Genomic DNA, 16,285 nt, shown 5'->3' with positions numbered 1-16,285 from the left:
GAAGTTCCCAAGTAGCCTCAAATTAATTGTCCTTAGAACATGTTTTTTTTTGAGTTAACAGAATTTTAATCCCAGACCCTTTGCATTGTTCTAACAGAGTACTTTTAGCCAACTGAGGCAAAGAGGGAGAAAAATTAATCAGATAATAAGCCAAACTTCTGACCATGGTCATTGAACAAACAGCTCAAATTCTGCACTCATTACTCCAGGTAAATACAGGTTAATCACCCTCAGTGCCTGGGAAGGTCACATGTCAAATCCTCCAGAAAATGATTCCTAGGATATGAAAAACAAGTAATGACCAGGAATAAACTTGATACATTTGAACTGTGTCACCTGAGAGCTCATCATGAATACAGGACTGGTTTGGTGAAGGATGAGCAGAGTGCACTATTTATTTTGATTTAACAAAGCCTGTGACGTGGTCTCCCACAGTGGTATGGGCTGTGGAGGACAAGGCCCACTGTTGGACTGACAGGCACCACCCTGAAGTCTGGGAACAGGGATACTGGATCCAGCTGAGGAGCAGGTGATTAGCTGGGATGCCCCTTGGGGGCAAAGATGAGCAAAACACTGGCTAAGAGTACCTTTTAACACAGATGTGTGTGCATATCTGCACCTGGAGGGGATCCACCCTGTTTGGAATCATTTTTCTGTCAGGCACTGGGGACAAGGAGAACCTCCTGGCAGCAGGAGCAGCTCTCTGGCAGCATCTAAGAACCCTAGTGATATCAGGGAGCAAAATCTCTGCCCAGGGTAAGGACAAGCTACAACAGGCACCAGCTGGCACCTGGGAAATTCTGGTATCATAAATTAGAAAAAGAAATTTCACTGTGAAGAAAACAATCAAAACTCAAGACTGGCCTGGACATGGCACTAGGTAATTTGCTCTTGACCTGCTTGACCTGCATTCTCAACATTAATTTCTCTGATTTTAACAGACTATAATTAATTAATTTGGGGGTTATTTTGGGGGGAGGGCAAGGGGGGAAACTCCAATATTTGTTACTTTAACTCTGCAACTGAATTTTATATCTTTTTTCCTCAGAAAATCCCACTGAGCGGAAATTCTCTCTTTAAGACATTCTAATCAGTCATAGCTTGCTAATTTGACAGTTAACACAAATGGAATTGAAGGTTTTGAATCTGTGGAGAGAAAAAGTACCTTCTGAATTCCAATTCTGATTCAGCTTTCAAGTGCTCTGATCAAGAAGGGTTACATTTTAGGCTTGGAATTTTTTGTTCCGTAAATTGGAGTAGGAGGAGGAGACACTCTTCTTAAGAAATTTTTTTTTGAAGGAAATTTCTTAGGAATGTATTAAGTTCTTCATATTATCATGGTAAGACTCCCAATAATTGTTACAACACAGAAATTAAGACACTCAGAGGCAGAAAAAAATTCAAGCTAGGAGTGTTTTCAGACTAAAACACACCCAGGAAGTGCTTCCAGCTTAACATCTCTGAAATTGTAAAGTGTTCCATCTCTCATTCATCTAAGTAGTGAAATGCCAGAATATAAGAACAGAATTTGATATTTTCTGTAGCCCCAGATCTCATTAACATGACATGTGAATGAAGGAGTCTTCAATATATTTGACCCTTTCAATCTCTGAAAGGCAACTATGACATCTACTTTCTGGGGACAGAAAGGGAAATCAGAGCTGTCAACCATTCTTTTTTTTTTTTTTTGACAGAGCAGAGAGAAATTATAACAACTTAATTCAGATTGCCAAAGGAACGGAAACTGTCATCATGAATATAAATAATTGTCCATTTTGTCCAATATCCTGACTCTTACTCAATATTCATAATGCCAATGAGCCAAGACACACCACAAGAAGATGCAATAAACCATTATAAGTGGAAGTATATGTTTGACAATTTAACTGAGGCACTTTAAAGTGATTTATCTTTTCTAAAACCTCATATGTTTATTGTTTAAAATTCGAATTGAAAAGGGCGCCAAATACCTTTCTGAATTATCTTAAATTACCATTTTTGCAACTTTGAATTTTGTCATTTCTTTGTGTCTCAGGTGCAAAACAAAATTCTTGTATACTTGTTTTGGATTTTTTCCATTTGATGATACTGGATGGGTTCTTAAATCTTGCTTTAGGAGACAGGTTATAGAAGTTTTCAATCCATTTTCTGCATAAACAATCCCATCCTTTCACTCTCCTCTTATAAAAATCTTTATAGTCCTTATCAACCTTGCTGCTTGTCTCAAATCCTCTTATATTGACACTGTATCAGTCTCAAGATATAATGTGTTCAATGCAGCTGTCTATCAGATGTGGAAACATTCCTGATTTATATGTTATTATTATATATGCCTGTACTGGTCAACTTGTTCTCTTTATGTATCATACCACTTCATCTGACTGCAGCCACACTGTGAATAGCAGCCTGCTTTGGGCTTTCCATAATAGACTCAATATGGCTTTCAAGATTCCCAAGGTATTAAATCACACTTTCAACTAGAACCTACAGCATTAATTTTTGCTTCATAAAGCTTCTAAGTAATTCACCTCCTATGTCTGGTATGTATGTCAGGATGCATAAAAACAGCTTACATTTATGGGAAAACAGCTTCTGATTATCACTGAGAATGATAAAGGCTAGAAGACAAGACCAGCTGACCTCTCTGTTATGAAGTCAATTTTTATGCAGAAAGCTTGTGAAAATATCCTCATTAATAATTTAGATCACAGAATTAAAAACCTGACCCAAATGTTAGAAGTTGTCTTGCTTGACTTACAGTTGCAATTATCCACCAGAAGTGCAATTATGTTCACAATTAACTTGTACTTTCCAATTCATCCAGACTCTCCTTTGTATTACAGACAAGACTTACACTAGTTTTCAATATATAGGTTAATATGAGGTACAGGGAAACAGAACAAGACCTAAAATCCAGAAACAAAAACTATCAAAATCCTTGCCTATAGACTACTCTAGAATTAGGAACAGAAACAATTATTGTAAAAGTCTCTAACTTGGTATTAGATGATCCTTTTCTCCTGTATTTTTCACTTCTAGAAAACAATGTAATTCTAATGTTTTTCATGGTGCAGAAGGAAAGATGGACTATGCAATAGATAAACTAACAGCCAGGAGCATTTCATTTTCAATTCTACTTCTGTCACTTTGGCATTTAGGCAAGTCATGCAGAGGAGGTCCAGCTTTTGGGAAGGTAAGACTTGGAGCTGCAATACTCTGGCAAAGCAGGTGAGCTAGCTCACATGAAACTGGTTGCATTAGGAGGCTGCACATATTTATTGGTTTGTCAGAAGTTTTGTGCCAACAAGTAGTTCTAAGCTGAGCAAGTGAACTGTCGTCGCTCTGCATTTCAGCGCACACCATACTGGCCCAGAGGCAGTGCTAGCCCACCAATCTTGGGAGTGCACAGCCTTTCATTAGAAGATATAAAAATGTCCTTCTTCTTCTTGCACATTTTTTTACTCGTTATAAAAAATTATTATTGTATTGATTTTGTTTCCAGGAGGATTTTGAAGACAAATTTTCATGTGGGGAATGTGAATAAAAGGCATTTTGATGGTGTAAAATATAAAGGGAATACATCTGGTCTGTGTTTCATACAGTGGCTGATTCTTGCTTATATCTAATAGAATAATGAGTTATCTCTATCCAAAGCTGATCAGAAAAATATTTATTTTGGGGGGAATTTCACAAGAGAAGTTCCCGTGGGGCATTTTTAGATATAAATTCTCCTATTCTTCCCTTCAGACTATTTTTAATTTTAGGCATTGTGAATGTTTCTTCTAAAACATTGATTCAAATTGTTTCCATCTTAAGAATTTCCTGTCTAAGAGTTTCTCCCTGCTCCATACATATTGATTAATCCAATTAAGTACCATTTTTGAAGGCAAAACATGTAGGCTTTAATTAAAAATTTAGCTTTACATTCTGAGTGCCAGATCTCAAAATATTCAGCATAGGCCTGAAGACCTTTGAGACACAGTAATAGAAATCTAGGCAACTGTAGAGTTCTTCAGTAGAACTAACATGTTTTAAAGCCGAGGAATTGGTGTCTGTCACTCCCCAACCTTTTAAAGAACTTGCTCCAAAACTCAGATCTCCCAAGCCCTTTTCCTCAAGCCAGACAGTTGACTGATTAGACAATTTCCTTCCTTTATCTAAGATATTATTCTTGTTCAAGATCTGACACACTTAATGCTTTATCACACTGAAGACCAGTGAAAGGATAGCTTGAACAATACACCTGACTCCTATTGAAAAATCAAGAACCGGCATAACCAGAAAAATGTGCTGCATATTCTCACTGAAGAAACCCCAACACACAAATCTCACAATCTAAAACCCTGTCCCTAGAAAAACTACTAGCAAACTTATAAAGGAGCCTTTTTAAGCTCTGGTTTTTTTTAAAATTTATATCCTAGAATAAGGGGTATGAACGAAAGTTCATTTGTACACAAAAAGCTTAAGGAAAGAACAGGACGAAGTCTTTTCAAACTTATCACTGTATTTAAAAGAAATGCATCCTAAAATTAGGCCTAAGCAGAGTAGGAATTATCTACTCCCAGCAGTGTGTAAGGGGGTGAAGAACTGGTAGGATACAATTGCACTTAAATCCCAGAGGGAGAAATGCCTTACAGTACCCTCACACTTGACATGGAGAGGAGATATATCTAACTTTCACTAGTTAAATCAAAGACAGAAGTGCTAAGTGGGTTTGTGCAAAAGAAAAGTTAAAACATCCAGGTGTCAGAGAGCAAAAAGACTTCATCCATAAAATAATTTCCTTTACTCTGACTCGCTGCATTGTTATTCAAGCAGTGACAGAGATAAGTCTAAGCAAGAGCATTTGATCCTGGACATCACTCTGCAGCCAAGATTTTCATCCAGGTGTAAACATATTGTACAAATAACATAAGGCACATAATTAAGTGGCAATGGAAAATACATGTCCAAAGAAGGACAATGAATCTGATGAAGGGCTTGGAGCCAAAGTCTTATGCAAAGTGGCTGGGGGATCTGGGATTGCTTATCCTGCAGAAAAGAAGGCTCAGGGGGGACCTTATCATTCTCTACAACTCTGTGAAAAGAGGCTGTAGCCAGGTTGGGGTCAGTCTCTTCTCCCAAGAAACCAGTGACAGGACGAGAGGAGTCCTAAGCTGCAGTAGGGGAGGTTTAGGTTGGACATTAGGAATAATTTCTTCACAAAAAGTGTGATGTAACATTGGAATGGGCTGCCCAAGGAGGTTGTGGAGTGACTGCTCTGAAGGTGTTTAAGAAAAGACTGGATGTGGCACTCAGAGCCATGGTCTAGCTGATATGGTGGTATTAAGTCATAGACTGAATTTCACGATCTCAGAGGTCTTTTCCTACCTAAGTGATTCTGTGATTCTGATTCTGCAAATTTGTTTACCAAAACATGGGCTCCATTCTTTTTTATTATTTTGTTGGGAGAGGAGGAACTGTTAAAACAGGGGACTTTCAACTTAAAGTTTCACATGAAATATGACCCATACAAACACTTCAAGCACCAACCTAAAATATTCTACTCCTCTTGGTCCTTAACCTTGTCATGATATATTTTTCAGATAGGTAACAAGCAGACTGGGAAATAATTAAAATTAGGACTAATTTTTGACTACTGAATAACCCAGTTACAGATAATACGTTAGGATATACAACGAGATAGCTCTCAAAATAACCTGAATAGAGCACATCACCAAGATTCTCAAGAGCCCATTAAATGCAGCAAATGACTATACCTGTCCCCCAAACTCTCCAACTTTTGTAGAGTTTACTAGGTGAATCTACTTTTTCAACATCCAACCACCATTACACTGCTGCAAAGATCTACAAAATAGTCAGAAGACATTTTAAGTGTAAAAATGAATACAATTCAAGGTCTTTATTTTGTCTCCAGGCATAGCATGGCCTCATTCACATTATGAATATCACCCTTTAATCTCAAGATCTTGCATTTTCCCAAAGTTGAGCATACTAGAGGTACGAACAATAGATAAAGAGATGAACACTACTGAATGCAGGGAAAATATTTCTTCACAATTATACAAAGTAGATTAAAACTAAAAATTAGGTTCTAGTTTTCCCTTCCTTTATATGTTTACAATCACAACAACTTATAGCCAACACTATAATTCTATTATATGAAATATGAATTTAAGTATCTGAAACACTCATTTAAGACAGAAAAAAGGTAAGCCAGCCTCTTTAATTAACATATAACTAATACTCACATGCCTACAGAATTTCCTGACTGTTTCAACCCTCTATTTAATGCAAGAATATTCAATCTCATATCAATGCAAAAAAAAAAAAAAATTAAGCTTTGTCATTACTCATATTAAATAACAGAAAATCTTCTGAAAGGGCCGCACCATGCACCCCACATTTGTGGTAGTAAATAAAAACTTTAAAAAAGATGTGCATCAAAACCACATTCTAAATGTAAATTTGAGGAATCAAGAAAGTCCAAATGGCATTTAGCAAATAAATAAAATAGTCAGAAAGACAGTGATCTAGACCTCTGCTGTGGACCTGCTTTATGCTCATGCCTTCCCAAACCTATTTTTCTCTTTTATCTACGCATTCAGTCTCAAGACTAGACTGCAAGCTGTCAGAGGTGGTAAGGACCTGGGTTTTTTATTCTTACTATTAGTCTGTAGGGTGTCTGGAACAACAGGGTATGACTTTAGATTGGGTTTCCAAGGCACCATGCCTCATACAATAAACAACAGCTACCACTAGGAAAAACCTAGGAAAAAACAACACCCTTGTGTTGCTGTTTTTTGTTGCTGCTCAAGTGTGAGCTGGTGTCAAAACACCCCTTCCTGTTTTTACTAGTGTGGAAATGGGCAGGGATACTGATGCCACAGCAGAAACATGACTGAGCATACATTTATTTGGGAATTTAACACTTCCAGGTTATAAAAGCACTGTCATTACTTTCAATGAAGGGAATTAATCTTCTAGTGCAAAATACTCTGTTTCTTCACCTTCTCCAGCCATAAGAACACAAACAGTACATGAGCATAAGGAAATGGGAAAAAATGGTCCTGTCTCCTATCCATCACCCTACAGACACCATGGAGAGCCAAATACAGAGGGTACACTGACAGGCAAGCCAATCTGGTGAATGGCCACCTAAACTAGTCTGGGCCTGGTGGAAGAGGAGGACACACTACTGAATGCATTGTTACAATAATTCATAAATAGAGGGTTTCAACTGTTTCTACATTTTCGATGCCTAAAACGATCTCTTTTGATCCATTTCCATGGTTTTTTTCCTGCTTTGCCATAGTTAATATATCTTCATCCTAGCTGGGATTTTTGTCAGCTTAAACCACGCTGAAAGAGAAGTTTGAAATAAACAACAAGTATTTTTATTAGACTTGTGTGGTGAACTCTGTTGTGGCCAGAACAACTTCATCATCATGGGATGCAACTATTATTTGGAAATAAAACATAAAGAAACCCAAAAAAACCCAAAACAAAACAAAACAAAAATGAAAACACAAAACAAAAAACCCAAATTTTCATTCAGGTAGACAGGCTATCATGTCTTGGAAAAGAAAATTACTACAGGTTTGAAACCCCTAAGTCTCTGATTTTGAGTTTCTGCATGGTTAATTTGCAACATTAACAACTATGCTAATTTCAATTTCCAGGAGATAATTTTGGAAATAGATACTCTTTTATTGCAGTACTATCTCCTCTGCAGCGATGCTCCTGCAATGAATTGCCACATGGAGGAGGAGACAAGTAAAGGAAGAGCTGAAATAAAAGTACAGACTGTGGCTACAAAATGGAAGCATAGTTTCACCTTCTGTTTGTACTCTTTGAAGGTACAACAGTAGAAGAGAAGCACATACTGTTAGAATTGCAGAAAATATCCCAATCCATTTAGTATGTATCATATCTATGTCAGACTTGGCCAAGAGAAAGAATACATTTGTGCATGCACAGGCAAACAACCATCAGATACATCTTGTGCACTAGAATATACCCTCTAATGACAATAAGCAGCACACTTACTGAGGTTGGTACCTCTTCTTTCTAGATCAATACTCAGAAAGTTGTTAGAATTTAACTCACTGAATTCAACCTATAAACTCAAGTTACAACATTTCAAGATTGAATCTGATGCAGACCATAGGGCTACACCCCACAGTGCTTTTGCTGTGTTTGGTAAAAAACTGGTAAAAGGGCAGAACAGCAATAAAATCTGAACTTTGCTCTACCACTTCCCATAACATTATGTGTGAGACTAAATGCTAAGTACCTTAGCATTTCCAACTAAAAAGATTAAATAGAGCAACAGAAGAAACAGCTATATATTCTAACCAGGTGCTCTCAAACACTTCCCACTGGTCACTCCCAGAAAGGGAACTTTAAAATAACAACTGTCCATTATTGTACTGCAGATGACTTCTGTCATGCAGCTGCTCAGTTTGCCATGAGTGGCCTTTGAAAACACTATGTACAGCACTCTGGAAGAATCCTCTTTGAATTGCTCAGAGAAAACTCAGACATTAAACAGAGGAAACAACTTCAGCAGGGCCCAGATTTCACCATGACAGACAAGGACATTCTGACTCACTTTAACTTTCAGGATTTTTGCAAGTGTTATCTTAATACAAACAAAGTACTTCATCTAAAATACTGCAGCTCCCATTACCAGGATTTTTTTGGACCATATCTCTACTGGAGTTATTCTATAAATACAAAAATCATATCAAAGTTTGTGCAGGGAAACAATTCAAAACTGAAAGTTCTGCAGGAGGCATGTTTTATTCAGACCTGAAGCTATAGATCTGAATAAACATTGAAAAATGTGTTTGATGAATAATCTCATGCCTCAGGCATTCAGGTATTTATAAATAGTAGTATTAAACAACTTCAAGGATCTGGATTAGCAGAAACAACAGCTTCATTTTTTTCTAATGTCTCCAATGAATACTGTAACCTAAATAAACTGTAAAATAGATTTAGAGACAGATAGAAAAAAATTACATGGCTAAAAATTCCCACCTATACAGAAGTCCAACACCAGGTCTACTATAATGAAGTCCCACTTATATTTCAAATGAAGAATTGGCTAGCAACAGTGTAATAAACATCTTGTATCACCCTGTAACAAGTGTACCATATGAAAAGGTGGCAAAAAAAGGGTAGTCCTAAGTGCTCCATATACTGCCCTTCATACTAAAACTACTTTACATGTTTTCTCTGTAACTCCTAAACCAGTTTTTTTTTTTTAGTTTTGAAGAAAAACAAAAAACAAAAAACCCCAAAAAACCCCATGTAGTACTGCAGAATGTTGCTAGTATTGAAAAAAAAAAAAGGTGTGAATATTGCTGAAGTCTTTGTGGGCTTTTGGTGCACAAAAGTAATGTTTTAGCAATAGAGCAGAGACAACAATTTCACCAAAAGAGATACTTTTGAGAAGGAACTGGACAGGTGAAAATCTAGTTTCATTAGAAGCATCAGCCTCAAAGAGAGTCTTACTAGCACAACTAAGATGCGTAGCCCACCTCCTACATATCTAGGGTATTTACTCAATAAATGAGGCAAGATGTTAGGAAGATTTCATGAAGCCCCTTCCCTAAGCAATGTTCTGTTTCAGAATGAAAAGTAAGCACCTTACTCTTGATAAGCATTTCTTTAAAAAATTGGTCATTTACATTACTTGCGTAATTGAAGTTAAAATATATGTATTGTTAGTGCAACAGCACTAATACAGCAAAACTGTTTTAAAATACTTGTGTTTTAAAGACATGTGTTTACATACACACACACTTTCTTCATCTGTAAAATATAAATACACAAACACAAAAAGATCTATGAAATATACACTCCACTTGTAAGCTCAAGCAAGGCAAGAAACCATCAGAATTTACTTTCCATATAAAACCTAAAGACTAGCTATTAGCAACAAATACTTTCTGACATCATATGTATGACTTTGTGTTGATTATCTAAGTGAAAATTTTGTCCAGCCCCATATTATGAGGGAGAGAAATAATAGTTTATGTGGAATATGAGGTGTGAGGGAGGCAGGTAGGGTTAACCTACTTTATGTCTCTGAAATGGTACTTCTAAACAGAGACACTGATGCTTCATGTCTACAATATTCGTCACATAAATCAAGTTACATTTTGCAAGATGGAGTATTGAAGTCATTCCTAAGTTCTTTTATGCAAATTTTACAGGGAATTGAAAGAAATTAGCTCCATTTACAAATGGATGTTAAAATATAACTTCAACGATATTGCAAAAATCACTGTCAAGCCTTTTTTTTTTGGAATTACAGTGAACTCAATTAATCATAGTGGATTGAAAAATCCTGTTTAAGAATAGAAGAAGCCACTTGATCATCTACCAAAAGACATCAAATTCCACTCTGCTTCTCATATGCAGAAATCAATAACACCCTTTACTGTAGCATATTTTCTGCAAAGACCCAATCTTGTGCCAAATGCACCAGGAGAAGCAACACACTTCCCTTGGTAGAATAACTCCAACTGTTAATTAACTCTTGCTTGTCTTCAGATTACACCTATTTGCTTACTTTTTGCTTCCTTTATTCAATTTCTCTCTTCTGCTTATATAATTCTATAAAAGGTAGAATTATACTTTAACAGATGTATTCTCCATGCATTAAAAAAATAGTATCTTTAAGCAAACGACTTCTCTGTCTTATTTTCGATAAACTATGTTAACAGAGCCCTGATGGTGTCTTTACAAGAACTTCACTGCCAACCTCCAAATACTAATTCTTCTCTGCTCACTTCCTGAATTCTCAATTTCTCCCTAAAGTCATTCAAACTTAAAAATATGGACAAAAAGGTTGTACTAGTATTTTAGCATCAGTCTCATCAATTTTGAATGGATAGTCAAAATGACCTCTTCGCATCATTTTGTACATTTAGCTCAAATATAAATCACCTTAGCTGTCTTAAAGTGGTTCTCAACCAGGATCAGCAGATAACTCAGTCAGTGTTTTCCAGGATATTACTCCCCATCACACAGACATGCCTAGCATTTGGCTTAATTAAAATACCCTTTATTTAAAATGGATTCAGCTTTACAAGTGGTCTAACTCAGTCCTTAGGACTGGTCTCACTTATCACCTTTCAGCAGCTGTTTTTCATCACCAAGGTTATGTTTACTTCAGCATCAGTCACGAAGATAATTAAAAGGCAGAGTTGAAACTCAGCTGTAATTCACAAAAGCTCTTCATTTTGATATTTCACTATTAACAACTGCTTTTTGTCAGCTACAATTTCTTAGTAAATTAGCTTTTGGCTGAGCTTTATGAGTACTGTATATTGTTGGTCTCACCGATCCTAACAGGAGCAATCTCACATTTGGCCCAATATGGTTCAAAATGGCTAAAACCAGCTGCTTCAGAGAAAGGGTTAAGCAACATTAAAAGGTAGTTATGCATCAACCTGCTCCCACACCCACACTTTCAGAGGCTAATTTATCCAAGAAATCCAGAGGCATATAAGCCTTAATAGCACTACTGTTACTATATCTGTTCATATTATACATCCATTAATAACCATTCTTTGGCTTTTTAAAATGTATTGCAATACTCTAAATCTCTGTAACATTATATGGCAGGAAAATCCAAATGCTACATATTACTGTGCACAAAAATACAATGAATCAATTTTGAATTTTCTACAGTTTAGTTTGATTTTACCTCAAGGGTTCCAACTGTAGTTTACTGCCAGAAGGGACTAGACCCAAAGCTGGTATGTCCCAGAAATTTCTAAGACAACAAATGCTACAAAATTAAATAATTTGTCTCTTCCACAAAACATCTGAGTAATTTAATTCAGCAATATTGGTCCCTGAATAAGCCAACGAGACCGCTCACTAGCCTATTACCTGCTTTTGCATATGTTCAGATTATTTTGTCATTTATCCATGGATAGCTACTCACCTCTTGGACTTGCTCTTAGATCCCCTGATTATTTCTGTATATGTACTGCCTGCTGTGGATTATGATAATTTTATTGGCCTCCATAGAGTTGGTTTCTCCATTTCTCTAGGCTATTTGGCTTCAATGGTCTTGTCAAACAGTCATTGCAAGCTCAGTCTAACCATTTTTCTGCATGCTCTGTATACATCTACAAAACAATAATTACTGTGTGTTCCAACTGTGTATAAATTAATAATGCATGACTGTACTATAATATATCCATGTACTGTGTCTGCACACACAGTAATCCCTGACTTAAAATTCTAACTGTTTTCACAAAAAGGTGAATTTTACCCTAAGGTTTTTTCATTGGAATAAAACTAAAAATTTTGAGAAAATCTTTCACAATGGAAACAAACTACTATATATTACAGTGTGCTTTGCATCTTTAAAATTACCAATGTTAAAACTGTTACAATAAATTTCATTAATGCACTGCTAATTAACTATAACATTTTCATTCAGAAATGCACAAATACTTCTGAGTTTATTTTACATTATTTTCGTTGCTGACTTTAAGCAGCAGTCCAGCACCAAACAGCTGCCTGCCCATACTCCCCCTCCTCCAGCAGGATGGGGAAGAGAATAGAAAAAGAGAAAGCAAGAAAAATTGTTGGTCAAGACACAGGCAGTTTCAGCACTAAAGGAAAAAGAAAGAAAAATAAACCCCAAAGAAAGAAACAAATTAAAAACAAAAAAAAAATCCAACACAAATAATGCAAAGGCAATCACTCACCACCTCCCACAAGCAGACATGCTCAGCCACTGGTAGCAACAGCTAACTCCTCAAAAAAGGTTTTGTGGCCAAGAATGGCACTCTGCAACATTAAATAACTCTCTGGTGAGTTTAGCTCCTCTGTCCAGCTCGTGTCCCCTCACACCCTCTATCTCATCATCAGCTTGGTCATAGCAGGGACATGGGAAAAGAGAGAGCCTTGACACCACTCAGTGATAGCCAAAACACTGGCATGTTATCAATACTGTTTCAGTCACAAATCCAAAACACTGCATCACAGAGGCTGCTAAGAAATTTAACTCAATTCCAATCAGACACAGTACACTAAGACACTGTAAAACATAACTAGAAATTATCTCTGCTCTGATTTCAGTGAGGTACTGTCATATTTTGCTGAAATAATGTCTCTTGAGTGTTTTTGGCATTGGTGGTCAGCGTAAATCGAGTACTGATTTTCTGCAGTTTCATTTAAGAAGAGACACACACCTCTCTGCTAAGCCTCCTGGTCCAGGAGACATTAGACAACATTTTGATTTCTGCACAATCCTGGCACCTCAAGAGCTCAGCAGCATTAAAGGGTAGCCAACACCCCTGCTTGAGCTCAGATCTGTGCTTTGTGAAATCACCTCCCTAGTCTAAAATCTTTTATCAAATCAAATAGCAGCATCCTGTGATCCCCACAATAATCCCAGCTGCTTGCTCTAAGGGGTTTTGAAAATTCATTTGACTACTCTGACAAAAGCAAGTTTGACTGCCTTTGAACCTGCTTTCAAAGACAAAGTTATACAAGTCAAGCTATTGCCCATGGAGTATTCTGGTTAACTTTGACAATGATGGATACCTTTCATGACCATTTCCCAGATCCCTAATGCATACATTTCACAACTGTCCTTAATGATAAATGACAGTCATCAGCAATGAGTGACAATTTTCCAGTACTCTCATCCCCAAAGAAATGGCATTATCATCACATATTCTTGCTATAATTTATCAGGGTGAAAAAATACAGAGTCTCTGATTACTCAAACCTTTATTAATGTAATAACTTAAACAAATACTTCTTTATACATTTTGAGATGCAGATAGGAAAGTATATCAAGTTCTTCAGTAGAATATACTGTCTTCATTACTTTCTAAACTGTAAATCTTACTCTTTAATGAAAATGCAATGTGGAGAAGACAGATTGTTATGATTTGAAACTAGTTCAGATGTCCTAGCTGAGACTTGAATAAATAAATTGACTGTTATAAAATAAGGGATATTCAAAACTGTGTTTTGAATAGAAGCCTCATTCTCACCACTGACAAAAGTGGCAATTTTATTTGCTTAGTGAGGTTATTTTAGTTTTATACACTTGCATCTTCACTGATTCAAGATGGAATACCCCAGCAAACACACCCTCTGGAAAAAGTCATCTATTCAAGCTTGCACTTTGTGAAAAAAGGTCTCACCTTAGACCACAATTGTTGGCAATGATTACTTATTACTGGCGGATTCAATTGAATTTATCTTAACAAATAAAGAAAGCTTGGCTGAAAATTGTTATTTCTGTTACAGTAACATTAAGGGTCTACAGATCAGGACTTCCCTGTGCCTGTACTTTATAAAAACATAATGAAAAGTATTGCACATAGAACAAAGTGCTTGACATCTAACCATAGAAAACTATAATCTAAATGTCAATCTTCAAACAGAAACGGGGTAAGTATACAAGCATGAAAATCCCAGAACCAATGTGAAAACATTCATCAACTTGATGGGCACTGACATGAGAGAACTTGAGTCTTGGATTTTGTAATGACATCACCTTATGATCATTAGTGATGATTAGTGATTCTTCTTATGAAGAGAATTTTTAAAGGAGAAAAATCTTCCTGCATTTTCAGAAGCATTTGGAAGGACCTCCTCCCAGGCTTGCAGGGCAAAAAAAGAGAAAGTATGAAGGGTTTTTCTTACAGCAAGATGTAAAGGAACCTAAAATAACATGTCACTTAAGAAAACGAATTATCTCTTACTACGAGGGGAACCAGCTCTTTTTTTTTCTTCTTTTGAATTGTATGTGTATGAACATGAATGCACTTTTCTTAGAGTGTAGAGATCTTATATCTGTGGTATATGTCTGTAATATTTATCCATTTTCAGTATGAGAAAAAGAGGATAATTAGTTTCCAGGGACTGGTACAAAGTCAATGCTGCTGCAGTGAGAGAATGCATGTGTACATGCATGGGTGGGAAGATGACTGTGAAGGGATAGAGGTAAATCACAGCAGACATATAAAAACTGCTTCCCAAGGCAGACACACAAAAAAGAAATTACCAGATGGTAGCAAGAAGTATTCTCCATTTGCTTGCACATTCCTCACTTTTGGGAACTTCATGCATGCTTACATTTGTGGTTTTGATCTTTATAAATATAGTTGCTTCAGAAGGCACATCATGTTGTACTTACAGGCTGATTCAGCACCATTTGTATGGTCCAGGTGTGCTGCCTGTGGAACACAGGGCATCTTCTCTGACTCCTGCAGCAACTTCAGGAAAACCTTTCATGAAAGTAGAAAAAAGTACTTTAGAATCAATTTTCTAAAATTATTATATATATATACACACACATATATATATCCTAAACCATCCAGACAGCCAGAAATTACTACTGAAAATCTTGGGGATAAAGGAAATGAAATACATGTCAATAGATGCAAAAACACCCATGCAAATATTGCTGACCCATGAACACTACCATCTGCGAAGATTTTTCAATAGACTTTCTGCCCTTGATTGATTTTTTATGCCCCTAAGATTTGGTATGTGCTGGAACTCAGTTACTGCAGTTTCTGCCAAGGAAAGAGCTTAACTCTCTTCTAATGCTCCAGCTAGAAATCTATGGACACAACTAGAACTAAACCTAATGTACAGAGCTGAGAAGCTACATATTTCAGGGAATTCACAGTGTCTAGGGACACTCAGAAAATGTTCCTAGATATGTGCAAGGACATGGACAATAATGTTGCTGAAAGACATGTAAAGGACAAGGCAATCATCAGAGACAGCCAAGGTGAACAAAGTCTTGTAAAACTCATACTGCAGAGGAGACTGGGCAACAATGTGTATTTTGTAGCAAAACATTAGTGTGCATACCTGAAGAAGTGAAGGGAGACGACCATCTGATTGATGAGCATCGAACTCCAATTTATTGATCCACCATGTACATTTTATAACCGTGTTAATTAAGTTCATACATATTGCAAAACCCGAGCTCATCATTGGTTACAGATTACACATCAACCCCTCATTTTGTTTTCAATACCTGTGGTTTGTTATTGAGACCAAGACTTGTTTTCTCATCCTGTTATGAACGGTTCTCAAGGCCTCCATGTTTGTCACTTTTGCTTTCCCAGACTATCCAAGGACAAAATATTTACTTGTTATTAAAAAACAGCCTGAGAACTTCTGCTGTTTACAAAAATGTGCCTGAGAACTTTGTTGTTTACAGGAACAGGCTTGAGAATTGCTGCTTACAGCTGCCTTTTACCCTTCCATCAGC

At 36.7% G+C, this 16,285-nt stretch overlaps 1 protein-coding gene across 1 annotated transcript in view; it reads right to left on the bottom strand.

The window, feature by feature from the left end:
- The window catches only part of ABCA13 (ATP binding cassette subfamily A member 13), a 169,025-nt gene that overhangs the window by 71,300 nt on the left and 81,440 nt on the right, over positions 1-16,285 (bottom strand). The window contains exon 35 of the mRNA XM_058032791.1: positions 15,194-15,284. Coding sequence (XP_057888774.1) covers positions 15,194-15,284 — 91 coding nt within the window. The remainder of the gene's footprint in view (positions 1-15,193; positions 15,285-16,285) is intronic.

This window comes from Melospiza georgiana, chromosome 1 (genome assembly GCF_028018845.1).
Source record: "Melospiza georgiana isolate bMelGeo1 chromosome 1, bMelGeo1.pri, whole genome shotgun sequence".
Classification (NCBI taxonomy): domain Eukaryota; kingdom Metazoa; phylum Chordata; class Aves; order Passeriformes; family Passerellidae; genus Melospiza; species Melospiza georgiana.
Note: the sequence above shows the minus strand (reverse complement) of the source record. Positions and strands in the feature narration are given on the sequence as shown.